At 42.7% G+C, this 20,048-nt stretch overlaps 1 protein-coding gene across 1 annotated transcript in view; it reads right to left on the bottom strand.

Annotated features, from left to right (window-relative positions):
* Window positions 1–313: 313 nt before the first annotated feature.
* The window catches only part of EGLN3 (egl-9 family hypoxia inducible factor 3), a 49,648-nt gene continuing 29,913 nt past the window's right edge, over window positions 314–20,048 (bottom strand). The window contains exons 2-5 of the mRNA XM_084843900.1: window positions 12,402–12,521; window positions 9,770–9,906; window positions 4,577–4,650; window positions 314–1,874 (exon numbers count right to left, since the gene is read on the bottom strand). Coding sequence (XP_084700026.1) covers window positions 1,837–1,874; window positions 4,577–4,650; window positions 9,770–9,906; window positions 12,402–12,521 — 369 coding nt within the window. The 3' untranslated portion in view covers window positions 314–1,836. The remainder of the gene's footprint in view (window positions 1,875–4,576; window positions 4,651–9,769; window positions 9,907–12,401; window positions 12,522–20,048) is intronic.

The raw sequence follows: 20,048 nt of genomic DNA, 5'->3' as shown, positions 1-20,048 counted from the left end.
ACAACATCGCTAGAGATATCAGTGGAGAGTACATTTATCCCCAGAGGTTCTAACATTACATATTTTAGTGAAAAACAAGAATACTTCGTAAAATAACTATTATATTTCTTCCATCCTAAGCATGAGTGCTAAGTGCCAAGTGTTCAGGTTTCTGCTACTGAGAATAGAAAAGTTGTTCATTAGAGTTGGGGTTTTCTTTCTTTTAAAAAAGTGTAACTAGGATAAGGAAATGTGTGCTTGATCATTACTAATCTGTACAACTCATGGCTCAAATGCAGGAAGGAGATATTTTCCTGAAGTAATGTAACAGCTGGGGCTGAATAATTTTTTTCATTCAAATTACATATGCATCGAAATAAAATTACACAAACATCTCACTTGCTGACATGGCTGTATAGCGACTATGGATCTTACTCCAAAACATTGTCATAGTGTGCCTGCCAGCAAGGTAATGCTTTATCATACTGCGTAGGTACAAAACTGGTATATCCCCTTCTGTCAATTTTTCGTTTTGTTTTGCTGGCACAACCCATCTTAAGATTGAACTGTAAGGCTCCAATACTGAACACGCTTTCTCAACGATTCAAACACAACAGCGATTAGGCTTGAGCTGTACAATCCTAGCCCCATTAATGCCAGATCAATCATGTGCGATTGTATACAAGCCTCCTTAGAAGTAATTGCCACTGAGTTTAATGGGGCTTACTCCCATGTAAGCTACTCCCATGCAGAATTGCAGTGTAAATCACAGATACGAAGTGATTCAAGATGGCATCCCATGTCTCTCAGTGGGCCACAGTTATCCATCATCCATTTTGCCAGACTAACATACACACAGTGGATTATCAGAGTTCCATTTCTCACATACAAACCGTGGCTGGTGGAAGATCAGTTAAAAAAAATAAAAATAAAGTTTCACTAGATGAATTCTTGGCATACGTGCATTTAGTATGTCATAAATTTTTCCTAAAACTTTACACATTTGGGCAGGAGTTGGTGGGGCTGACTGCTTCGTAAAATGAACTTTTAAAAAATATGATGAAAATCATACACAGATCCTTCACACTCCAAGAAGAAAAGCCTTTTCACACAGAACAGTGTACAGCTGCACAACTGCGTCCACCTCTGTTCTGGTGCTCTAAAAGGCAAAGTGACGGAACCACTGCTGCTTGGCTTTATAAATGTGGATAAAATCCAGGCAATTTTATGGCAAGTGAGAGGCTTATCCTTTTTAGAAATTAATGAAAGAGGCCAGCGAAGCCAATAGTCTGTGCAGCGAAGTGATGAGGCAGCCCATCAAAAGACCCCACGTCGAACATAAGGAACTTGGCTCTTGACAAATGCGTAGTTCCGTTTTGCAGCTCTGATTGCTTGTGTTGCCCATCTGCAGTCTTACCATAGAGGATTCTTTGTAAAACTCCTTCCCATTGAACTACAACATATAAATAAAGTGCAAATAAGACTCAGGTTTCCCCAACTTTTTTTTTTTTTTTCCGAATTCTTAGTTTCTTTATTATCAGTATATTGCCAACTTGGTCTTGACATTAGCGGGAGGCTTGGTGATAATAGCCACTTCCTAAAGGCCTGGTGGCATTCTTCAGTTAAAGGCAAGTAGAAAACAGGGGTGCTTTATGCCAAAGATGTGTGATACGAAGGTGCCATGAGTACCATCACTGCAATATGCAAATACTAGACAGTGCCAAAAAATAGTGCATTTCTGCAAGTAAGAAGTGTCCAATAATCGCCGGAAACACACTGTGTTGTCTTTGGATCTTATTGCTTGCAAACAGTCCCCAAATCATCACTACAGAACAGTCGCATTGGGTAAACCACTGCTCAGTGTTCATTGAGAACTGCTTCTGTCTTCCCTGCATCTACAAAGACAAATTGAAGACATGATTAAATGCCAGAAGAAATATTGGGGACAGACCTATGCCATGTTTACAAGCCCAAATATTTGACATGTCCTTGATTATTTATTTAAAACCCTTTAATAATGCTCCTTCATTACCAAAGATGTACATAAAATTATTAAAAGAAAACCTAGTGCTGTGCTGAAACCACACTTGTCCTTTTGCAAACTCTTCATTTCCCAGTAAAACAGGCAGTCATTTTTCTGCCACTTTTGCAGGGATGTTGAGAATTTCAGAGAAATCTTTCAGGATGCAGGGCTTCAGTGCTTACTTTACTGGGGGGGGGGGGGCGATGTGTGCTTTTAATTTTATAGTTTTTATCCCATTCTGTCTTTGTAGCTTCTCCGACTGGTTGAGCTTTCTGAAAAGTGAGGCATTTTTGTTTTGGTTGTTGTTGTTGTTAAAAGTCCTTAGAACAAGAAGGAGGAGGAAAGGGAGAACTCCTCACTCAGCTTTCAGGCACACAGCAGGCAGCAGCCCTGGAAAGCTCCAAGGGAGGAAGTCCTGCTTAAGTCCTCTAGGAGGCTTTTCAGTAAGTTCAAGCAGACAGAGGCTGCAAGGACAGAACGAGATAAAAACGTGTAAGATAAGAATGCACACATAACTACCACCACCACCCTCAGCCACGTCTTATAGTAAGGTAAGCACTGAAGTCTTGCACACTGAGACAGCAGCATAAAAACTGTAAAACTAGCAAATACAAAACAATATAAAATTAAATTAGATGGTACATTGAGTTCAATTTCAGAATTCTCCTTAAAATGCTTGGGCAAACAGATGCATTTTTGGTGCTGAAAAGAATGCAAAGTCAGCACTCAGGCGTATCTCTCTCTGAAGGGCATTCCAAAGTTGAAGCACTAGCACAGAGAGAAAACTCCCTTCAGTAAATGCATAATATAATTCCCCCACTGATGGTACTCAGAGAAGGGCCTCTTATGAAGATCTCAATACATGGGCAGGATGGTATGAAAGGAGGCGCCCCTTCAGATATTTGGGCCCCAAGCCATTCAGGGGTTTAAAGGTGATCACCAGTATCTTGAATTCTGCACAGAAGTGAATATGGAGCTGATGTTATTCTTTTAGAATTGATATAATGTGGCTCCATCGATGTCAACTAGTCAGAATCCTAGCACACAAATTCTGAACATGTTGAAGTTTCCAAGGGCAGTTCCACATATAAGACATTACAAGCAATCCATCCACAGCATGGATCGTTGTGGCCAGGTTATCCCTATCCAGAAATGGCAGCTGGTGAACCACCTAAGTTGGTAAAAGGTGCTGGGAGCCACTGAGACCACTTGATGGCTGGTTGGTTCAAGGAGCAATGTTGTATCAAGGAGCACTCCCCAAGCTGTGCACATGCTCCTTCACGGCAAGTGCAACCCCCTCCAGAACTGGTTGAACACTAGCTTCCCAGACCTGGGAACCACCCACCCATCCACAGTGCCTTGTCTTGTCAGGAATCAGGTTCCATTTATTGGCCCTCATCCATCTCATTACTGGTCACGTCAACAGTTCAGCACATCCCCAGCCTCACCTGATCGAGATGACACTGAGAAAGAGAGCTGTGACATCAGTACACTGATACCAAATTCCAAATCCCTCACCCAGAAACTTTATATAGATACTAAAAAACATGGAGGTCAAGATGGAGGACTCCACAGCTCAAATGCCATTAGGATAAGGTTCTCTTTCTTAGGCATTTTTGATATTCATGTGAGCTTTGCTCTTGATTTCAGTTAAGGTCCCCATTCTGACCTCCCTGATATAGGTTACAGAGACAAATGGCTGTTAGAAACCCACAGCCCAAAATGTGCAGGTCACTATGCACAGGTGCTTCATGAACTGTTAATCTGCCCCAGGCATCCAAGGGCCTCAGCTCCACTTCTGTACAGCTGACAAATAGGGGGCAGGGGTGGATCATTTTTTAAATTATTATTATTATTATTGCTTATATTTTTATCCTGCCCTTCCCTCCGAAGAGCTCACAGCGACATATGCAGACTCCCTTTTATCTTCACAGCAACACTGAGAAATTGTGAGAAATTGCTGAGAAATTATTACTGGCCGAGGGTAAGCTTTGCAGCTTGTCAGAGATTTGAATCCAGGGCTTGACGGTCTAAGTCCAACACTCTAAGAACTACATCATACGCTTGAAAACTGCAGCCAAAACCTGGTCTTGCTACTGATTATGGCTCCTCCCTCATTATTATTTTAAAACATTTCCCAAATGCTAATTACCCAGGACAGCTGCAGCCACACATTCCTTGCTATGTGTATTTTGGAGTTTACTTATAAAGAAATCTTATCTCAAATATTTTTTTATAAGTAAAGTCCAAAAGAGAACTGCTAGCCCAGGAGAAGGTTGCATGCATGCTGTTATATCTGAAGATGCAAAGATTGCAGAGAAGCCACTGCGTGAGAGATCCATGGGGGGTAAATGTGTGCCATTCTGAATGCACCACTCAACTGCTTGATGCGGGCTGTTGCACATCCAGCACAGTATATCTGCCTGCAGAAACATGTTTCCACCATATGGATTTAATTTCTGGATCAGGCCATAGGTGCGTCTCTGTGTAATTAATTATGTGGAGCCCTTAATATCATAATATAGTAGATGGTAGTTATGCAGATTTGATGATATTGTAAATAAATGATCGTACCAACTAAATTCCTGAATTTCTTTTTGGCTTCTGCTCTTTCTTCAGCATCAAAATACCACACTGTCATGGCATATCTGTAAAGGAGAAGAAATTGATTTACATCTCTGAATGGTACCCTACTGAGAGCAGAATGCTAGACTTCTCTCCCTCTCTTATTAAAAACAGGCAGCAGAATCAGTGATTTACTGCTACATTAGAAATATATTGCTAAACAACCAAATTGGTCACTGGGTAACAGTCTAGGCATGCACACTGTAACTTTATTCATTTGCATGCAAGGCACGTAGCTATAAACAGGCAGGCAAATATAGCTGGTTTTTATGCCTTCATCTCCCTCCAGTTACAGAAACCTCCAGAGATTAACACATAGCAACTTACCTAAGGTTTTACGTGGCAATATTCTGAAGCATGAAGACCATCAGCTAAAGCCACTTGGTACGTGTCTAAAGCAAACCTCCCAAGGTGCCAGGTGTCGTTAGCATATTATTATGTAAACGTGGCATCAGAAGAACCTAGGGAGGGGCCATCGCTCAGTGGTAGAGCATCTGCTTTGCATGCAGAAGGTCACAGGTTCAATCCCCAGATAGGACTGGAAGAACTCCTGCCTGAAACCGTGGCGAGCCATTGCCAGTCAGTGTCAACAGTGCTGGGCTAGCTAGACCAATGGTCTGACTCAGTATAAAGCAGCTTCCTATCTTCACATGGGCAGAAACCTTTACACAAACCCAAATTGGAGTGACAGCAACCACAGTGGAAAAGCTATGTGGAAAGGGGACCCAAGGCTCACTTCAGCACCACAAATACTTTTTCGAGTGACAATGAGAAAATCTCTGGATTTCCATGGAAAGCCACTGAGCAGAGTTTGCTCTATGGATCTATTTTTATGGGGCTTCATTGAAAGCATCCCCTTCATGGATCACTGCCTTGCTGTGGCAAAGGGGCTTGCGTAACTCAGTGAAGCCATAAGCTATGCCGTGCAGGGCCACCCAAGACGGACAGGTCATGGCGGAGAGTTCTGACAAAATGTGGTCCACTGGAGAAGGAAATGGCAACCCACTCCAGTATTCTTGCCAAGAAAACCCCATGGAATGTATCACAAGGCTAAAAGATAAGACACTGGAAGATGAGACCCTCAGGTCAAAAGGTGTCCAATATACTACTGGGGAAGAGCAGAGGGAATTTCCAAGACGCGCCAGAAAGAGTGAAGCGGCTGGGCCAAAGCCGAAAGGACACTCAGCTGTGGATGTGTCTGGTGGTGAAAGGAAAGTCCGATGCTGTAAAGAACAATATTGTTTAGGAACCTGGAATGTCAGATCAATGAATCAAGGTAAGCTGGAGGTGGTCAAACATGAGATGGCAAGATTGAACATCGACATCTTGGGAATCAGCAAACTAAAATGGACAAGCATGGGCGAATTTAATTCAGGTGACCATCATATCTACTACTGTGGGCAAGAATCCGTTAGAAGAAATGGAGTAGCACTCATAGTCAACAAAAGGGTGGGAAAAGCAGTACTGGGGTACAATCTCAAAAAAGATTGAATGATCTCAGTACGAATCCAAGGCAAACCATTCAACATCACAGTAATTCAAGTCTATGCCCCAACCACTGACGCTGAAGAATCTGAGGTTGATCGGTTCTATGAAGACCTACAACACCTTCTAGAACTAACACCAAAAAAAGATGTCCTCTTCTTCACAGGGGATTGGAATGCTAAATTAGGAAGTCAAGAAATCACCGGGATAAGAGGAAAGCATGGCCTTGGTGTACAAAATGAAGCAGGACAAAGGCTAATAGAGTTTTGCCAAGAGAACACGCTGATCATAGCAAACACTCTTTTCCAACAGCACAAGAGGCGACTCTACACATGGACATCACCAGATGGTCAATATCGAAATCAGATTGATTATGTCCTTTGCAGCCAAAGATGGAGAAGCTCTATACAGTCAGTAAAAACAAGACCTGACTGTGGCTCAGATCATGAGCTGCTTCTTCCAAATTTTCGGCTTAAATTGAAGAACGTAAGGAAAACCACTAAACCATTCAGGTATGACCTAAATCATACCCCTTATGAATGTACAGTGGAGGTGAGGAATAGATTTAAGGGATTAGACCTGATAGACAGAGTGCCTGAGGAACTATGGACGGAGGTCCGTAACATTGTTCAGGAGGCAGCAACTCAATCCATCCCAAAGAAAAAGAAATGCAAGAAAGCAAAGTAGCTGTCTGAGGAGGCTTTACAAGTAGCTGAGGAAAGAAGGGAAGCGAAAAGCAAGGGAGAAAGGGGAAGATATACTCAACTGAATGCAGATTTCCAGAGAATAGCAAGGAGAGCCAAGAAGGCCTTCTTAAATGAACAATGCAAAGAAATCGAAAAAAACAATAGAATGGGAAAGACTAAAGATCTCTTCAAGAAAATCGGAGATCTCAAGGGAATGTTTTGTGCAAAGACAGGCATGATAAAGGACAAAGAAGGCAGGGACCTAAAAGAAGCAGATGAGATTAAGAAGAGGTGGAAAGAATACACAGAAGAACTATACAGGAAAGATCTGAATGTCCCTGATAGCCATGATAGTGCGGTCACTGAACTTGAGCCCGACATCCTAGAGAGTGAAGTCAAGTGGGCCTTAGGAAGCATTACTAACAACAAAGCTAACGGAGATGACAGTATTCCAGCTGAGCTATTTAAGATCCTAAAAGATGATGCTCTTAAAGTGCTGCACTCAATATGCCAACACATTTGGAACACTCAACAATGGCCACAAGACTGGAAAAGGTCAGTTTACATTACAATTCCAAAGAAGGGCAATGCCAAAGAGTGTTCAAACTACCGTACAATTGCGCTTATTTCACAGCCAGCAAGGTTATGCTCAAAATCCTACAAGCTAGGCTTCAGCAGTATGCGAACCAAGAACTACCGGAAGTACAAGCTGGGTTTTGAAGAGGCAGAGGAACTAGAGATCAAATCTCCAACATTCGCTGGATCATGGAGAAAGCAAGAGAATTCCAGAAAAACGTCTATTTCTGCTTCATTGACTACGCTAAAGGCTTTCATTGTGTGGATCGCAACAAACTGTGGCAAATTTGTAAAGAGATGGGAGTACCAGACCACCTTACCTGTCTCCTGAGAAACCTGTACGAGGGTCAAGAAGCAACAGGAAGAACTGGACATGGAACAACTGATTGGTTCAAAACTGGGAAAGGAGTACGACAAGGCTGCATATTGTCGCCCTGCTTATTTAACCTATATGCAGAGTACATCATGAGAAACGCCGGGTTGGATGAATCACAGGTCGGAATACAGATTGCTGGGAGAATTATCAACAACCTCCAATACGCAGATGATACCACCCTAATGGCAGAAAGTGAAGAGGATCTAAAGAGCCTCTTGTTGATGGTGAAAGTGGAGAGTGCAAAAGCTGGTTTGAAACTCAACATTAAAAAAACTCAGATCATGGCATCTGGCCCCATCACTTCCTGGCATATAGAAGAGGAAGAAATGGAAGCAGTGACAGATTTTATTTTCTTGGGCTCCAAGATCACCACAGACGGTGACTGTAGCCATGAAATTAAAAGACACTTGCTCCTGGGGAGGAAAGCTATGGCAGACCTAGACAGCATAGTGAGAAGCAGAGACATCACCTTGCTGACAAAGGTCCGCATAATCAAAGGTATGGTTTTCCCAGTAGCAACGTATGGCTGGACTATAAGGAAGGCTGAGTGCCGAAGAATCGATGCCTTTGAACTGTGGTGCTGGAGAAGACTCTTACGAGTCCCCTGGACTACAAGGAGGTCAAATCAGTCCATCCTAAAGGAATTCAACCCTGAGTGCTCATTGGAAGGACAGATACTGAAGCTGAAGCTCAAATATTTTGGCCACCTAATGCGAAGAGAAAACTCCCTGGAAAAGACCCTGATGCTGGGAAAGATTGAAGGCAAAAGGAGAAGGGGAAGGCAGAGGATGAGATGGCTAGATAGCGTCACCAATGCAATGAATATGAACTTAAGCACGCTCTGGGAGAGAGCGCAGGACAGGAAGGCCTGGCGTGCGATGGTCCATGGGGTCACGAAGAGTCGGACACGACTGCATCCAGAACCACAATGGCAACGTATGTTGAGCCAGCAGGGCAACGTTGATTTGCATGCTATTTTACACAAAGTCATGCATATGCATATCATTTCCATGAAAATACTGAATGCCAATCAGTAGGTGGTCAATATAGCACCATTATTCTGCAATACCTTGCTTTTGATTTTTTGTTTTAAAACCCTAAACTTGGGAATCATTTCCTCGGAAACAAAAGCATGTCATTAAAAATGTATGGTTTTAAAAAACACACAATGATAATGAATCAAAGCTCCATAAATACTTTTTTCACTGCTTATATGAGATGCATTTTCTCCTGCGCATTCCTTCAATAAAATTCCGTCTGACTGACTTGAATGACTTGGCCAGAATATTGGTTTATATAGCCTGGCTTCATCACACCCAGCATTCCCCAATTTGATGCCCACCAGATGTGTTGGATAAAAACTAGGGATGCAGGATAAATTAGTTCAGCTCATATTTTAATGAGAACTTGCCTAAATTTGCACTTTTGAACCACTATGCGAATTGAAACTCAGTTATTCTTTAAAATACACACTTTTCCAAATTTTGCAATGGAGTTCTCCAGTCAAAATATGCATACAAAAATGTGTATATTAAATGACCATTATATTAGGGAAATTGTTTGCAAAAAATTGTGTGTATTAGTAAAAAAATGCATACAGTAATGCATGTATTAGGTAGGAGAAATGTGGTCAAAAATGCTTATGAATTTTCATGCAATTTTTTAAAAAAAAATCTCAGGGTTTGGGACACACCAAACTTAGGACTTTAAAACCACACTTAAGAGCTTAAGACTGGAAAAATGAGAAACAGAAATGGACAGATGCATCCATCCCTATTACATCGTCCATCAGTGGCCAGGTTGGCTGGGGAATGATGGGAGTTCTAGTACAACACATTTGGAGGGCACCAGATTGGGGAAGGCTGATCTATCCTGACTGGCAGTAACTCTCCAGGTCTCAAGTAGAGAGAGATTCTTCCCAGATCTGCTACCTGAGATCATCTAACTGGAGATCCTGGGATTGAACGATGGCCTCATTCCTTCATACACATGAACAAAACCCACCCATATCTTCTTTACCTCGTTGCATAGGAAGGCTGCACTTCATGCGGGTTTCTTCGGTCCGACCAGAAAAAAAGTAATCTGTCAAATATGGGTTCAACATCCGCTACGTAGGACTTGCCCTCGGGAAATATTCGTAGAATCCCTCCATGAAGCTTAAATAGAGGGGAGTGGGGGTGGGGGAAGAGAGAACAGTGTTCATTTTACACAGCATATCTTAACATGGCTTATTTTCCTCTTTAGAAGGGATGATTTAAAGAAAATGCTACTGTACATTTACAGCAGCCAGGGCAACATCCTCTGGCAGAGCAGCCATCACATCAATTGCCCCGTTTTGCCATGGGGAGAGCAGAATGTGGGAGAAGGCCAGCATTTCCTTCTTTCCTCCCACTGACTACCATGGGAATAAACTAAGCCAACCAGAGGGCTGGCATAGAGCTGTGCTGTTTCTGTGGGTGTATTGGGGAAAGGGGCTTTCCACAGGGCATATCCCTGACCCTGCTAAGCCCTGTTTTCCCCTGCTCTGCTGGTGTAGCATTGCCAGCAGAACATCTATGCTGGCAGAGATTTCCAGTGGCACGGGGGAGGGGCATGTCATTCTGATGGCGCCTCTATCTCTGCTGACGGAACAGCACTTATGCCACTTCCTGTGGCCCCTTAGCCAGCTTTCTGGCAGGGCTTGGACTGCACCCTTCGTATAAAGTGAAAGCAAAAATATTACTGTTAAAAACTGTTTGGTAAAGGTACACAGAGCAAACTGCTGTGAGCACTGACATTTTCCCATTAATGGAGTTAGAAACAATGATCGACTATCGATAGGATAAATACACAATTTTTTCCCAAAGAACAAATATATTCACAGACAGATACTACACCTATGAATGGATTCAACAATATAAAGGGCTTTTTTCTGATATATCAGAAAGCTGTTTCTTTTTTTACGGGATGCCCGTTCTATTGTTGATGTTATTCAGCTTCATTTACCATCACAGTTATTAGGCTTCATAATAATTTGTACATGTCCTAAAATGAACAAACTATTAATACAAAAGAAAAAAGAATGCTCCTTTTGCCAAGCCTTCAGAACATGAAGTTCCATGGTCCTCAAAGGTATCGTCTCATAAACTTCCAGGGGGGGGGGGTGGTACAATGGGTTGTGATTAATGTGTTATAACAAAGATTCGTCAAGGTTTTGTCTGTGGCACACAAAATTTGAGTAATTTATGTAAGCCATACCTCTGTTTACTGCTCTTAATTGTTGCTATTATTTCACTTAAACAAGTGATCAGTTGGAGACCCTAGGGCACATCCTCAGGGTAAGTGCTTATGATTTGGCTCTGGGCTTTACTTCACAAGGAGTGAGGGAAGTATTAATAGAAAAGACAGGTAGTTTCTTCTGAGAAACCCCTTCACTGATGCCGGGAGTCTAACCATGCAGACTTCAAAGCCAGCTCTAGCCCCACAACCCCATGGCCAACCATGAGGACAGGGGACCAATGGCAGCTCAGGCCTTTAAAACACATGCAGACTATGGAGTTTTCAGGCGTTTGATGGCCACCTATGAGCCTCCAAAATAAGCCCAGGTTTACTACCAAGTGCACATTCAACAGGGGATCACAATCAATTATGGCTCCCACGTGTATGATACATGTGTTTACTACATTCAGACTTTTTACCTTTAAGGTAGAAACTTTAAAATATTTTAGGGAATTGGTCCTATTCAGTTGAAAGCTTGCAAGTTACAATCAAATCTCTGGGAGGCAGAAACCTATTTCCTTTGTTTATTTGCTTTCTTTTTACTTAAAAAGGAAAATGTATGCATGAATCTTCTCTCTCCTACTCCAAGAGACATTTGGAATCTTATTATGTCATATAAAAGTAGATGCTCAAGATTTTCTTGGCACCCTGGAGGGCTGAGTGTTCATGCTCTTTGTAGTGGGCATTTTTCCAAATTCAGGGCTTTGAAAAGCCATGCTTTTGACAAGTAGCAGCCCTAATGGCATAATGCCAACTCCTTTCTCTTCAGGTGTATCACAGCAAACCACCTCCAATTCCCAAACAGGTACGATGCTAGCAAATACATTGCTTTTTATAACGTTACAGCATGGGACAGGAAGAGAGGGCTTAGAAAGGAACAAATACAAGTTTGCATGACCTTCTTATACACAGTGTAAGATGAGGAGAAAAATACCCTTTGTAAGCACAAATGCTCCTTTAACATTCCTCTTCAGAAGTTGTTTCATGGGAGGGAGGGATAGTTCAAAGGATGAGAGGACCACGAACTATCCTGTCATTCTTTACTGAATCTGCTTTGGCAGTCAGAGTCCATCCGTTTCTTTGTGGCCTTCATTATTTTCATCAAGCTAAAACCTTCATTATCCATATCTTTAAACCAATGACTGCCACACTGGCAACCCAGAACCTCTGAATGGCTACCTGTCTTCCATATGCAGTGTGTCCAGTGGAAATAAAAACAAGGTGCTTACTATTAATGGTGATTAGATATCCAACAGGGATGGTGCTGTAGTTAGAAATTCCACGTTGTCCAGTAAAATATGAAAGATTATGAAAAGAGCTACACTGAGAAATCAAGCAGTTTCTGGGGTGGCCTTCTTTGCGTCTGCATCTCAAAATGTCATGGCCTACATACCTTTGAGTCCCAGTTCTTGTTCAGGTAATAAATGCAGGTAATACAGCGCCCATCGCCATTGGGATTGTCCACATGACGCACGTAGCCAGTTCCATTCCCAGGGTAGCAAGCTACCATTGCCTAAGGGATGAAATATGAAGAGAAAGAACATCAGTCAGGTTTTTCATAACTTCCACAGGCTTTCTATTTACTCTTTCGGTGCAAATCAAAATATAATTCCAAGCTTTTCACACTGTCATTGAATGGTTCCTGTAGGTGCTAACAAGATTATTCATACACTCCCTGTTCTCCAAGGTAATCCTGCTCCTGTGAAATCAAGAGCAATGCTCTTAAGGAGTAATGCTCCTGGTGAAGAATGTGAAACTAATTCTTATTTCAATGGATTCACTAATAAATTTAGGTTGGAGATTAAAAGCAGGTGAAATTAGAGGAATAGTTGATGAAGTGGCTGCAGAGAACTGAAATCATTTTGTAAAATTCAGCAGTATTAATTTAGGAATAAAAGGAACAAATGTATAAATAAATAAATAAAACATTAATAATTATAAATACATTAGTAGTAAATAAATATAAAAATAAAAATAATAAATACATAATAAACAATAAATTCATTTAGGAATAAAACTAATAAATTTAAGTTGGAGATTAGAAGCAGGCAAAACTGAGGAATAGTCGACGAAGTGGATGCAGAGAACGGAAATGTTTTGTAAAATTCAGCAAGATTAATTTAGGAATAGTTGTCCCAGGGCACTGTGCAAGCCCCCACTGGAACGAATGAGACGTGAGCAAGTACTGTGTGAGGGTGGCTGGCTGGCTGGCTTGTGATCTTCTGGTCTGTTCCAGTCATAAAGTGCTATGATTTAAGGGGCCTAACTAAGCATTACACAAACATGCACGCAGTAATCCCACAACTACCTTTCCCCTCCACCAGAAAAAATGATTGCCCTCACGAATTATGCATTTGGATCTGAGCGGGGGCAGGCAGGGGAAGTGGCAAGAGCGGGGGCAGGCAGGGGAAGAGGCAGGCAGGGAAAGGATTATACATCCTCTCTCCCACACGATTTTTCTGATTCATTTCATTTATTTATTTGATTTGTACCCTGCTTTTCTACCAAGAAAAATGGCACTCAAGGTGGCTTATAATCATAAATAAAAACAATAAGACAAATGCATTAAAACACAGGTAAAAAGATAACAGAATAAAAACAACATCCAACCGAACATGCCAAAATTGCCCCAGTTACTCCAAGACTGCATTTAATGGTACAAACTGGGACAGCCAAGTTTTTTTACACATATTTCTCTCTAATGTATAGTTTAGCCTTAAATATTGGAATGATTTGTCTTCAAGGGGCACAGTCCACTAAGACAGCCTTTCTCAACCTAGTGCCCTTCAGATGTATTTTGCCACACAACTCTCATCACCCCATCTAGCATGGCCAGTGGCCATGCTGGATGGGGATTATGGGACTTGGAGTCATAGAATCATAGATCATAGAATCATAGAATAGTAGGGTTGGAAGGGGCCTACAAGGCCATCGAGTCCAACCCCCTGCTCAATGCAGGAATCCAAGTCAGAGCATCCCTGACAAATGGCTGTCCAGCCTCATTTTGAAGGCCTCCAGTGTCCAACACATCCAGAGAGAGCACTGGGTTGAGGAAGGCCGACTAAAAAAGATGGAAGCTGTGTAAAGCTTTCTCTTTACTGGGGCTAGTGCAGGAGATAGCCATAGCTTAACTTTTCTTATGGGAAACAAGCTGTGAGCTCAATGCTCTAAAAGCTCAGAATTATCTCTGTTTTTATTATCTGCCTCTGAACATGTCAGTTGTCCCTTGTTTGAAGGAATACCCTTAATCTTCTAAATAGGTTATTATGAATGCCACTTATTTCAGCTTATTTCAGGTATCATAATGCCAGGTACCATAATACCATAATTCTCCCAGACTCCCATTTAAAAAAAAAAAAAAAAGTGCTGAGGCAATCCAGTTTCCTCCCCTCAGGATGTTTTGTATCTAGCACCCTGAAGGGAGTAAAACTCCACTGCCTTAGGTCCCAGCAATTCTGCCAAGTTATACAAATCTCTCACACTGTGCATGCATGGGACTCTACATGTTTGCTGCCAGAAAGTGAGCCACAGAATCAGCCAAATTCTTTCTCAGAACCATATTTCTTGTTCTGAATATTTTCAGACCTGCCCATATTAATTCTCATTTGGTTTAGTTTAACAGCAAAGCGAAAATGAATCCACCCACCTAAGAACCACAAGGCACCACTGAAGATGACAAGAGAGAATGCACGTCTAGCAGGGGGCGGGGGGGAGGGGGAGTTCCTCACAGCACGTACACTTCTAGCCGGGTTTTACCACTAGAAAGATATTGGAGGCCCAAGGCCACCATTCCTGGTGATCGTAATCACCGCCACCAATTACTGCAGCTCAAGGGACTCCCTGTCTGAGGAGGCAGGTGTTTGTAGTCACAAGGGCGTATTCTCACCTCACCTGTCTCTGTGGGGAACATCCACTGCTGCCCCTGAAGCAGGTGGTGTTAGAACCATACACCACAACCTGGTGAGGGGCTGTGAAAGAAGTTGTAGTCAGAGGGATCATAGCTCGGTGGTAAGAGTGCATGCTTTGCCTTCAGAAGATCCCACATTCAATCCCTGGCATCTCCAAATAAAAGGTTCCCTTGATGAGAAAGACCTCTGCCTGAGAGCCTGTGCCAACCAAAATAGACCATACTGGGCTCGATGGAAACATAATTTGAGCTGATATAAGATGACTTCCTATGTTCTCTCTCTTCTTCATAATGTCAACATCAGCTTTCCCCAGCCTGGTGATCTCCAGGTGTGTTGGTCCACAATCATTCTCAGCCAGCATTAGCCATGCTGGCTGGGAATGATGGGAGCTGCAGACCAACATGTCTGGAGATAGTCAGTCCTCCTAACAGTGGCTTGGTAATGGATTAAAACAAGAAAGCCTCGGTGTCTAAATCACTACTTAGAACAGGAGTGGAGAAAGTGTGGCCCCCCAGATGTGGTTGGACTGCAACTCCCACCTTGCCTCACCAATGACTATGCTGGCTAGAATGGATGGGAGTTGCGGTCCAACAACATCTGAAGGGGCACATTTCCCCCACCCCTGACTTAGAACATGGTTGCCTAGATTGATAGTAGGTACAGATAATTTATACATGTATAATATGGGCAATATAGGACAACATACAGCTCACCAGCTATACAAAGGAAATGGTCTTGGCATGTTGCCATGTTCATTCAATTAGTCTTCATACAGCCTGGGCCTAGACATAGTGTTGGACTCATATTCAAAAGCATTTTGCTTTTGAATTCTAGAAAGGATGCAGCAGTCAGAATATTCCTTCCGCCCTTCCTTCCCTCCCGACCTCCAAATAAAAACCCAATAACGGTTTAGTTAGACAAGTCTGCCATCTCGAATTTTGCTTAGAAATCACAAAAGGATGATTGCAATGTAAACAACAGAGAACAAAAATTTTGCAAGGAAGAACTAGTAAAGTCTGGCTCTTTGTTATGAGACGAAATCACTAACTCTGAGAAGTTAATACTTGAAAGGACGACTGTAAATCCAACTGATCATCTTCTGCTTCATTATTTATTTCACTCCAAAGTCCCAATCCACCAGCTTCCACATGCTCCTGCAAATGTTCCTAGCTGAACAGATGTTTGGCTATAAACCTTGACCCTGCTAATTACATATTACATAGGAAGAAAGAGGGCCTCAATTCTGGTCCCCTTGAACAGGTGACTGGTGCATTCACAGCTGACCTCACTGACCATCTATACAGTGATTACACATCAAGACCTGAATCTGCAAAGTTCCTTATGGGTGTGAACCCTTGGATTCTGGGTGTTTTTTAACTAGTTCCCCATCGCTGGGTTAGAGTGTGAGATAAGAACTCATGGACATCCAAACCGTACTGGCCGTGAAGCTCATGGGGTCATGCTACATAAGGAAAACAAAAGGGGGAATCTATGCCATCCTGAGCTTCTTACAGGAAAAGTGTGATGTAAGTAATTTTTCAGTTTTTACTATGAGAATTCTCCATCAACGGTTGTTTCTGCTATGACAGCTATAGAAACAGAGCCTGAAAATCACCTGTAAATGCTGTAACAATGCAATCCTAGGCATATCTACTGAGGAGTAAGCCCCAGTGAGTTCAATGGGACTTACTTCCAAGGAAACACATATAGCAGGGTGGGCAACATATGACCCAGAAGCCACATGCAGCTCCTACTGCCCCGCAGCACCAAATCATAAAAAGTTATGTTTAAAAAATGGTGTCCAGAGCGATCACTTTGATCTGCAAATAAGCTAATGTCGACCCTTTTGCTGCCTCGTACCCACTCTGATGCCATTTTAAAAAATACATTCAGCGCTGCAGGGGAGGTGGGGTGGCTCACCCGGGAAGGAGGTGTCTGTGGGGCAAAAATGGCTCCCAGACCTCCCAAAGTTGCCCACTCTTGGTGTACAGGACTTCAAGTGGCATTTGAAGGCTGGGATTATGCCATTAAAGGCTGGGGTTTAGCACCCATAATATATTTTTAAAGCCCTTCCACTGGAATTTCTACTGGAATTTTAATGGGGGGACAGACACACACACACTCCTATTGTTATCAGCCTTGCACCTAAGGAATGGGGTGGGATATACATTTAAATACATAAATATTTTGCGTATTAAATATGCAGCTTTACAAAAGATGGATAAGTAGAACAATCACCTCTGTGTGTGTGTATTCATGTTAAAAAGTCACCATCATCCTGGCAGCAGAATGAGGGCAGACAAGTAGTGCTGAAACATCATAAACTTTCCCAAACCACTGGCACTGTTTGGATGAGGGCTTGAACAATTAAGGGAAATCATTGTGGCCCTCCTAGAGCCTGTTGAAACAATCTCAAGTTTTATCAGAAGTCTGGCTGGACTAACTCCAGCACAGAAGAACCTGGCTTCCCTGTGGAGATACTAGTTGTTAGTACCTCTTTTTGATTAATTCAAAAGCAAATAAGGAAGAGACGGGGAAAGAAAGAGGACCTAGAATTATCTAAATGTAATCTAGCCTGGAATTGCTGCAAAAAATGAAGGGAACTGTGTTGATGGGACCCACATACCATCACCTCCCCACAGACACGCATAGTCAAGCCAAGAGCCAACCCAATGGCAGAAATGGCTCACTTTGCATTTTGATAGCTGTGATTACTGATGCATAAAACCAGTCTTACAATAACCTTATCTCCTGTTTTAATCTTTATGTTTTATGCCATTATTGGAGTTGTATTTCTAATTGTTGTATTCTCATGAAACGCCCTGGAATCCATGTTTGATTAAGGACAACAAAGAAATATTTTAAAGATATAAATGAGACAAACAGAAGGGCGCAACCTTATTCCAAATAGCTTTGTCCGTTAAAAAACAACACCAACAATGGTGTGTATCTGAAACAGATTGGGGCTGTGTTCTTATTCTAGATCAGGGGTGGGCAACTTGTGGCCCCCAGATGTTTTGGCCTGCAACTCCCATTGTCCCTCATCATTGGCTGTGCTGGCCAGGGCTGATGGGAGTTGTAGGCAAAAACACCTGGAGGGTCATGAGTTGCCCACCTGTGTTCTAGATCAACAAAGTCAATGGCAACTAGGGATGTCACCAGAGTTTGCCTGAGCCTGGCTTGGAAAAGAACTCCTTGGGCTCTTAAAAGCCCACCTCAAAGGAGAGATGGTCTTTAACCACCCACAACACCACCGCCTCACCAACCCCTCTTCTGCCTCAGATGCTTGAAAAGATTTCACCCCATCTCAAAGCACCTTTCCCACAGTCTCCTGTTACTTTAAATCAGGATGGCCTGGGGGTGGGGGGAAATGCCTGGGGGGCACTCATAACATAAGCCCCCTCGATTGGCCTGAGTAATGAAACACTTTCTCATTGATTTTTTCAGGGAGAAATTGGCTCATTTTCAGGGTAGTCACCCAGAGAATGGGTGATGGGAACATGCCATGAGGCTGTTCCAGATGTAGCAGTGGGAACATAGCCTAATCAGCTAGCACAACCTTCCCCAACAGGGAGCCCCTCAGATGGTTTGGACTACAACTCCCACCATCCCTGATTCATTGACCATGCTGGCTGCGGCTGATGGGAGTTGTAGGCCAAAACACCCAGAAGGAACTGTTCTGCAGAAGGCCGTCCCATGTCTGCTCTCAACATCGACACAACAATTTATGGCACAGCATCTCACCAATGTGGGCGTCTCCACACCTACTCCTATTCAAACTCTGGCATCCCCAGTCAAAAGGATCTCAGCTAGGAGGGCTTGGCCCTAAGACCTTGGAGAGTTGCTCCCAGCTAGATAATAGTCTGACTCAGAAGGAGTAGCACCATCCATTCACATATGTTTGCTTGGCTTGCCCAAGCATTGAAGCTGTCCCACCCCACTCAGGGGACTCCAGGAAATACAAGAGGTATTGTGAAAAACCAATTTAAAATTGAGGAATGATTAACACTGATCAAAGTCTAATGCACATGGAGGCAGAGGCTTAATGGACTCCTGGTGGGAATTTCCTCTTGCACTCACCCTGTACAATGCACACGCTTGGGTGAGTAGCGGGCGGGACGGGGACAGGGCTCATTGAAGGGCACAATCAAGACTAAGTTAAATCCCACTGATTACAATGGGAAACAGCGAACAACACACTTAATTCGCCCCATGAAATCAGTGAGACTTGCATTCGCTTAGCTTTGGCTAGAACACGTCTAAAGCTCCCGGGTTTATTTTTAGGTTACAATACAAATGGGTGAAAGAAATATATAAATAAATTAAGTCAGCAACCTGGGCTGCAAAACAGATCTCCCGAACTGGCTGCATTTGGTCCCTTTGCATTTTCAGCACAAAGCTAAATGCTCAAGGCTACAAAAATAAAACTGAGATTGAGAGGAATTCACTAGCAATAGAATCATAATTTTGCTGGCCGTGAACATCATGGTCTCGTCTAATTATCAAAACAATTAATCTTTCTTTTGTAAGAAGGGTGTTGCCTTGCTCTTTTAGCCCCGGACTTCAGCATAGATGGTGATGAATTATTTATCCGCAAGCATCCTGCTGCTCGTGTACTCTCGGTTCTGTTTGCCCCGCAATCCTGATTGTTAAACGTTTCTTCTTTTTTAAAAAATGTTAAAATGGCATGCAACGGATGTTCCTTTTTATGTCCACAGAAGAGAACATAATTTCGAAACCCATCTACTGCACGCCGAGAGCAGCCCGCCATCACAACCTCGAACGTTAGAGGCTGTTGAAAATTAATTTATTTTCTGTCGGAGTAGTCTGAGTTAGCCTCCAATTAGCAGAAGTAAACATTCTTGGTGCATCGATGTATATATACACACACACACACACACACACACAAACCCAATAGGAGCTCTTTTGGTTTAGGGAGACTTCCTCGGAATTGCTGTGTGATCTGGCTCCTTGCCAGCTAGATGATGGCTTAATGACAGTGCTACGTGCAGAGCGTGAGGCTATCAGCAATCAAACACAAACTTCACTCCAGAGTACACTTCACAGAGAAACTTCACAGGGGGAAGGAAAAAGCACACACAACACATAGGGAGCTTCTTATTTCTGATTCT

This window comes from Heloderma suspectum, chromosome 1, assembly GCF_057233095.1.
Source record: "Heloderma suspectum isolate Gila_16-S chromosome 1, 16-S_ref, whole genome shotgun sequence".
NCBI lineage: Eukaryota > Metazoa > Chordata > Lepidosauria > Squamata > Helodermatidae > Heloderma > Heloderma suspectum.
The sequence above is the reverse complement of the archived record's forward strand: the minus strand, read 5'-3'. Positions and strand labels throughout refer to the sequence as shown.